Source organism: Anopheles arabiensis, chromosome X (genome assembly GCF_016920715.1).
Source record: "Anopheles arabiensis isolate DONGOLA chromosome X, AaraD3, whole genome shotgun sequence".
Taxonomy (NCBI): Eukaryota; Metazoa; Arthropoda; class Insecta; order Diptera; family Culicidae; genus Anopheles; species Anopheles arabiensis.
Genome location: NC_053519.1, coordinates 4,454,650 through 4,462,751, shown reverse-complemented (window position 1 = coordinate 4,462,751; position 8,102 = coordinate 4,454,650). Strand labels below are relative to the sequence as shown.

Here is an 8,102-nt window from a genome sequence, read left to right as displayed (position 1 = left end):
TGTCCGCAAAAGGGAATAAAACACACACACACACACACACACATTCACAGGAGTAACACAAAAATACACAGAAGCTAACTAACAACGGAAACTCGAAGCAGCGCCCGTTTAGCAGCCTGCCGTATCGCATCCGGCCCAACAAACTCCTCCTCCCCTCCAATCTGGTTCCAATGTGTGGAACGCATCGAAAACAAAAAACAAGATGGCGCCTTAGTGTAAACCACGCGCACCGGATCACTGGAAGCGTTACTCCTGCGCGTCCACTTATCTCATCCAAGCCGACAGTTGTACATTCTTCGAATTGAAACCGAAAACAGCAGCCACAGACGCGCGGACACTGCCAACACTAAGAGCGAAAAGAAGAAGAAGAAGACTATAAGAAGATGAAAAAAGCCGAACCGTTCTGCTCTTCTTCCTGCCTCGTCACATAACTCCATCCCCATCCCCTGACCCCTTGCGCTCTTTCTTCACACGGCGACATCACGTGGGTAAAAGCAGTGTGTTTGTTACCGGTTACCGGTTTTGCGTTACTACGTTACTGCGTTACGTGTGTTCGTGTACGCGCTAGGCTCGTATTTGTGTTTCGTTTGGCATTCTTCTACGTTCGCTCGTATTAGGCGTAGAAGTGCAGTTTTGTTATTGCAAATTGGTAGAAGTAGACGCAAAAGCAGAGACGCGCAGAAGAGGAAGAAGTGGAAGCAAAAGAAGAAGAAAAAGAAGAAGGGCGTATTGAAATTTGCCTCGTTAGTTTTGCTGTTTGTTTTCCCTACCACCTGATAATATGTTACGCCCAAATGAAAACACAAAAACACAAAAACACAAAAACACAAAAACACAAAAACACAAAAACACAAAAACACAAAAACACAAAAACACAAAAACACAAAAACACAAAAACACAAAAACACAAAAACACAAAAACACAAAAACACAAAAACACAAAAACACAAAAACACAAAAACACAAAAACACAAAAACACAAAAACACAAAAACACAAAAACACAAAAACACAAAAACACAAAAACACAAAAACACAACAACACGCAGAACCACCTCCCCCCCCCTGTCCCTCGTCTGACAGTTCGACAGTTCGTAATCGTTTTGTTTCTATTTCTGCTGCACAGTTACTTTTCTACTGCTGTTGTGTATCTTTGCTCTATTCGTATTACTTGTTCAATCTTTTCAATTTGTTTTTCATGTGTATTTGTTGTTTTTTCATTTCCTCCTCTTCTTTTATTAAATCTCTCTTTCTCTCTCTCTCTCTATCTCTCTCTCTCCCTCTTTACTGTGTACCGTTCAATTTGTTTTGCTACCATGCTGTGCTCTACCCTGTTTATCTGTTTTGTAGTTTCATTTTGTTACTGTTTCATTTTCGTTTGTTGAAATTTTCCAAACCCATTGCCGCCACACTGTACAAAACTGCCATTGACACATTCCTTTTCCTCTTTCTTTTTTTCCTTTTATGGATTTTAACTTTTTTTTTGTCATTTGCCAAAATGGCGCACGCCTGTATGGCTGCCGGTTTGTTCTCGCTGCTAGTGTTTGTTTCCTGTTTCATCCAGTTGCGGCAGGCAGGCGAGAGCTGTGGCGGCAAACCAACTGTCAAAGCGCGCGCTGTCAACATGCAGCGTACACCCCCTGCGAAAGTACCTTATTATGGCTTATTAATTGCTTGTCAGGTGGGATGTGACATTGGCGATTGCGGAACTGGTCCGTTTCTGGTGGTTGCGTGCGTCCGTGTAGTGGTAGTAAACTGTGTGGGACAGCGGGGTTTGGTAGTCGCGGAAGCCCATGTGTGTCTGTGTGTGTGTTGCGTCGCGCGCTGTTTGCGTTGCGATGGTCTGTGCGGCTAATCCCGGAGGATACGTTTTGTGTTTCTTCAATTGTATCTTATTTGTTGCCCGATTTTTGCCCCCCCCCCCCCCCCCTTACATTGTCTCGGTAGTTCTGCTCGTTTGCTCGTTACGTACACGTTCGTATTTTGTTTCCAGTGTTCCGTTTTATCGCGTTAGAGCAAGTGAGAGTGGAGGAGTGAAAGAGATAAGAGGTAAATGAGAGAGAAAGAGTAAAGAAAAGAGCCACCGTCGCCGTTATCACGATCTATTGCGATCTCTTTCTTTCTCTCTTTCTCTCTAGCTCACACTCTAATCGCTCTCTCTCTCTCTTACTCGATTGCTCAAGTTCGCTCTCAGTAGAGCTGCCAGCCGCGTAGTACTTAGTAGCTATTAGTAAGCTCGCTCGATCTACGCTGCTCGCTCGATGCACGGTGTAGTAACGCAGTTTAGACTAACGGGTTGATTTCTGTTCTCTTCTCTTCGATAAACCCCTCCGCTAGATCGAACCCGGGCACACCGACGCAACCGAGAAGGCCCGACTTTATCAGCGTTGGCCAGCAGCAGCAGCAGCTCGGTGGGAGCGGCACCATGACCGGCAACTACTACGACTTCCCGCTCCAGCCCCAGCAGCAGCAGCAGCAGCAACTTCCACCACAGTCGATGGCACTGCACCAGACAACAGGTCTTCCCCCCCAGCATCCGTACCATCAGCAGCAGCAGCAGCAGCAGCAGCAGTACCCGATGGCAGTGCACCATAATGGCGGACTAGCCGGCCCGGGAGGCCAACCGTCCCAGCAGCAGCTGCAGCAGCAGCAGCAGCAGGCGCTCAGGGGCAGCAATGCCGGACCGTCGGTCGTGTACCATCACGGCAGCCCGCAGCGCCGGTACCTGTCCGAGGGCGAGCTCGTTCGGCAGGGGGCGGAGCTGTCGTACGCCCGCAACAACCAAACGTCGGACAACATCCGCGAGCTGGCCGGCAGCCCGCAGCGGGGCGTCTACCTCTGGAAGGATACGTCGCCCGGCTTCAATCAGCCGAACGGCGGGCCCCAGCAGCAGCAGCAGCCGCCGCCCTCGGTCTATCAGAACACGCCCAGCCCGACGGCACCGCACCAGCAGCAGCAGCAGCCCCTGCCCCAGTCCATGGCCCCCAACGCCGGCGGCGGGCTCGGGGGCGGCTCCGGCGGCCTCGGCGCCTACCACCCAGCGCTCCGGGGCGGCGTGCCCGTCTTCCCGCCCCAGCCACCGATGCAGCAGCAGCAGCAGCAGCCGCTTGGCCAGCAGCAGCTGAACGGGCCCGGTGCGGCCGGTGGTGCCGGTCCCCAGGCACCGTCCCCGTCGATCAAGCGGAAAGCCACCCCGACGCGGCCGATGTCGTTCGTGCGGGCGCTCGAAATGACCGACTCGATGGAGCTGGGCGGCGCACCGGCCGGGCCGGCCAACGCGAACGGTGCTAGCGCGAATGGGCCGACCGCCAGCGTCGCTGCAGCTGCCGCCGCCGCTGCAGCCAACGCCACCAACACCTCACCGCCCGACCAGCGCGCCAGCGTGTATGACATGAACTACGAGATTTCAGTGTAGGCGAGCGGCACTTAACACGGCAACATCACACAGATGTGGAGGAAGCGCAACAACACTGCTGCAACAACAAAATAAAAACCAGTGAGAGGGGAACCACTTACTCAAATCCCTTCTTCTCGTATCCATCCCGGCCAATCCCCACACCCTCGTCCCGTGAGATCGTTGTTACATCCCTGAAGTGGTGGTGGTGGTGGTGGTGGTGGGGGAGCAGTTTCTTTTTTGCTATAAATATGTATTTATATACTTTTACACCTGGCTGGTTGCACATGTGGCGGCGTACGCGTACATACAGCACCCGCTTTGATTAGTAGTACTTGTATGGAGACAGGGATAAGGCCAAGACAGAGAGAAAGAGAGAGAGAGAGAGAGAGAGAGAGAGAGAGAGAGAGAGAGAGAGAGAGAGAGAGAGAGAGAGAGAGAGAGAGAGAAAGAGATATGCGCATCAGGAAAAGAGCCAGCTAGAGAATGTTGTTGTTATGTAGTAGTTAGGACGTCAGCGATCATTTTCCCTCCCGTCAGGGGCGACACACAACGAATTCCGTCACTTCAGGGTTAGAGCAAAAGCTCGAATGAATCACACACACACACACACACTTACAAACTCACACACACACACACACACACACACACACACACACACACACACACACACACACACACACAAACACACACACACATACATACATACATGCACACACTCACTCACACTGCTCTTCTTTTAAATTCAATTTATTTTGCTATCCGTTTTTTAAATATGTATTTTGTTCACTAGTCACATACCATTCGGCTCCCACTACCTAATATGACTCCAAACTGCTCTAGTCCCTTTGTTCCCCCTCTTCCTGTACGATTCCCTGTCTGATCGGATCGCCACAGGAGCAGCAGCCTTTTGCTGCGTGTTGCAACACCCGGAACCCGCATTCCGAAATCCGTTTGCCCGAGGACGTTGCTCACTGTTGGTAGAATGACGGTTGCATTTGCCGTTAGCCCCGTCCGTTTTTTAGGGTGCTGTTTTTTTCTCTCTCTCTCTCTTCCTATCTCTCTATCTCTCTCCATCCCATTCCCGTCGGGCCGCAGGAGAAAGCGCCCCGCTTCCCGAACACATGATAGGGGTTTCGCGGAGATTTAGGTTTAAGCGTGTAAAGATACTTTTGCGTTGCGTTGTCAGTCACAATTGCCGCCTTACGTTCTTGAAGACGAAGGTATGAACCGTTACAACTTGATCGTGTAAAGTGTGTGTACGTGTGTGTGTGTGTGTAGTAGCTTGCGAATTCGAACCTTTTAGGTGTGCGCGCGCTCTCGCCCTTCGCAGCGACCAACTTGCGTGGGAAATTGCGGGTAACACAGCATCAAGTTACGAGACACACGATGTAAGGGAAGGAGGATCTTCGGGGTTTTCCTCCTATTGGCATTATTATTATTATTAATATTATTATTACTATTATTAGAAGGATTTGTTTTTTTTTTTGCTGTGGAAGATCACACGATCGTTCGAAGCTGCGTGTGTATGTATGTATGTATGTATGGGTGTATATATTGATGTGTGTTATGTATATGGTAAGGAAGCTGTATGCAAAAAAAACAGAGGGGGAAGTTACGGTGCGGGTATGTGTGCGAGGAAGCGATAGAGAGAAAGAGAGAGAGAGAAAAAGAGAGCAACATAGGGCAGTTTAGGCAAGGCTTACACGGGCACAGGAGCACAAGGAGCAATCCGTTCGCGGTCGTTCCCATGCTTGTGTGCGTAAGTAGTAGTAGTAGTAGTGCGAATACACACGTACACAAACAATCGAAATTTAGTTAGCTGTGTGTGTGTGGGGCTGATTAAGGTTATGTGGTGTAAACAAACAACAAAATCATGAGCGCAAGAACAATTGGAAATGTAAGTTGTGTTATTTTTTGTTTTGTATTTGTTTTTGCTCCCTTTCCAACCCCCCCCCCTCAACCCCTCGAATGTAAGTGTAAATAGAAACAGTGCAGATTATGTAAACAGATAGAGAGAGAAAGAGAGAGAGAGATAGAGAGAGAGAAAACAAAAAGCTAGTGGCCCGGTTGGCGGAGGGCTTTATTTCATTCATTCTTCCCCATTGTCACGTTCCACCCACTTCAGGGCGGGGGTGGGGCCGTTTCTACGTGTCCACAACACTTTGTCCTAGCGGGCAGCCGCCCCCGCCTGCATCTTTTATGCGGGAGCATAAAACATTAAACAAAGAAAAAAAAACGTTACGGAAGCTCATCCAAAGGATACAAAACATAAAAAAACAAAATAAGGAGAGAGAGAGAGAGAGAGAGAGAGAGAGAGAGAGAGAGAGAGAGAGAGAGAGAGAGAGAGAGAAAGTAAAGTAAAAAACACGTGTTGTGTGTGCGTGTGTGCGGGAGAGAAGGATCGCGCGGGTATGTCGGGTGGGGTGAGAGTCAACCAGTTATGGGAAAGCAAGAGACGATCGATCTTTTTTTCTTTTTTTGTTGGGGGGTCCTTATCTTTGTGTGTCAAAATACAGGAAAATATAAGATGAAACAAAAAACAAAAAATAAGATTAAAAAATTAAAAAAAAAAACATGAAATGATAAACTCGCGAGTTAATGGGGCGGAGGGAGTAAATGTGTGGTAGACAAAGGACATCAGCGGCACCCCTTCCCACGTCCTTACTTATCGCTCTGTTTGTGACAAAAAAAAAAACTAAATGCATAAGGTAAAAGCAGCGCAACCCCCCCTTGCCTTTCTCTCTTCCTCTCTCCCTACCCTTTTCTCTTCCCTTCCTTTAAAGGAAAATTGCTCGGATCCTCCCCCGTTCCGCTCTGTCAACAGTTTCTGTTGTTGTTGGAATTGGAATTCCCATGTTCTACAAATACACGGATATATTTCCCGCGTATTAGTGTCTGTGCGTGTGTATGTGTGTGTGTGCAAGAATGTGTGTGTATGGAAGGAAAGAAAATCGGTTGACTTAAAAAAAATAAAATCGAGACATGTTTGTTCTTTTTTAAATGTTGCAAACCGAACACTGTATCTGGATGTGTGTGCGCGTGTGTGTGTGGACAATTCAAACAAAAAAAGAGCATCCCAATTTGATATTCCTCCCCATCCCCCATTCCCGCCAGAACGAGCAAGAAAAAAGAAAGGTGTGTTTGTGGTCAAAATGTCTCAGAAAACAAAAAAAAAATACAAAAAAAATGGGAGAAAAGAAAGGAAGGACAGAAAACATTATAACAAAAAAAAAAATCATTACAGCAAAGAAGTGTGACAAGCCAGTAACAAACGCTCTTTTCGACGTTTAAGTGCAACACAAAAAAGAAGAAAACACAAAAAACACACACATTAACTGTAAACATTTCACCTGTGACTGTGTAAATGAAGGAGGGTGTGTGTGAGCGAAAGAGAAAGAGAGAGAGAGAAATGAAGAAAGAAAAACAAAACTCAAAAATATATATGTAGATATACATATGTATATATATATATATATATACAGCTATTACTAAATCGATTGTGCTTGCTTTTTTTTGTTGTTGTCGTTGCATTCTCTGTGTGTGACCTTTGCGGGTGAGGGGTGGGAGAGGGGGAGATAGGGTTAAGGGTCTTGCAACAAAGTGTCGATGCGCTCCAGGTTCCAGCTTTCCATGAGCAGCGCCCCTGTTCGCCGTGACAAAGCGAAGCAGCAGCGCGTCGGACAAGCGATTGCATACATGTAGGCGCCTTTCACCGTCCGGCGGGTTGCGTGCGCTCTGGCGTCTGCGCGTTAGAACGCCCCGTACCATCCTTTTCTAGACTGTGAGCGCATCGAAAAGAGAGCGAGAGAGAGAGCGAGAGAGAGAGAAAGAGAGAGAGAGAGGCTGTAAGACCGTGCAGGGCAAGCAGAACGGTCCATCAGAAGGATACTGTCCACCGTGCGGGTTGCATACCTGCAGGCACTCCAATCAACCGGCCGTCTGGGTTGTTCGGGCCCTCTTTTCTCCCCCCCCCCCCAACCCTTCAAATCCTTCTTTTTTTTGTTTCACGCAAAATCACGCTTTGGCCTTGGGGTGGCCTATTTTTCCAGTTTTTGTGTGTGAATCTGTGTGCTGTGAACAAAGGATAAATGTGAAACTGCTGCATCATTTCCCCTCACAAAATGGCAGTTTGTGCATCCGTGTGTTTTGCATCCCTGCCTTCCAGTGTGTATGTGTGTGTGTGTGGTGTGAAGAAAGAAATTCTTCTATCAGACGCTGGAACCGTTCATCCGAAAGTCCAAAAGTCACCGTCGTCACATGTTTGTTCTGCTTTTCTCTACTCGCCTGTTCGATTGTTCGTTGCAGCTTTTCCCTTTGAGCAGCGCAGCTTTTGCAGGGTGGAGGCTTAAGATGAAGACGTCCAGCATCCCGATTTCCCCTCGGGGCCCACCTACAAGCGGTGGGAAGGGGTGCAATTCGACGGTTTCGAGCAGAGCGCAGACGTGTGCACCAAAGTGCAACTCTCTGCCGTGCTGTGCCCATGTGTCTGTGTGTGTGTGTGTGTGTGTGTGGGAGCGGGCAACGCACAGCAGGAATGCCATTTTCGTCTAGACACGCCATCACGCCCGTTGCAGTTGGTGCAGTTCGACGCCCGAGCCAAAATTTGTCGCCACGATCAACACGTTTTAAAGTTCCATTTTTTTCGCAGCAATTCCCACCTGGAGGACGTGCGGCCTGGTCATCCCTGTCCCTGTAGAACCATCGGA

General features: G+C 48.5%; 1 protein-coding gene across 1 annotated transcript; it reads left to right on the top strand.

The window, feature by feature from the left end:
* The first annotated feature begins 75 nt into the window (after nt 1-75).
* Nucleotides 76-3,414, top strand: LOC120905519 (adenylate cyclase, terminal-differentiation specific-like). Its single transcript, XM_040316368.1, has 2 exons — nt 76-488; nt 2,337-3,414. Exon 2 carries the CDS (start codon nt 2,425-2,427, stop codon nt 3,412-3,414), a length of 990 nt encoding a protein of 329 aa, XP_040172302.1. The 5' UTR covers nt 76-488; nt 2,337-2,424.
* The last annotated feature ends 4,688 nt before the right edge of the window (nt 3,415-8,102 follow it).

What these genes read in the sequence shown, in the direction of transcription:
- LOC120905519 (XM_040316368.1), top strand. Translation starts at nt 2,425, where the DNA reads ATGACCGGCAACTACTACGACTTCCCGCTCCAGCCCCAGCAGCAGCAG.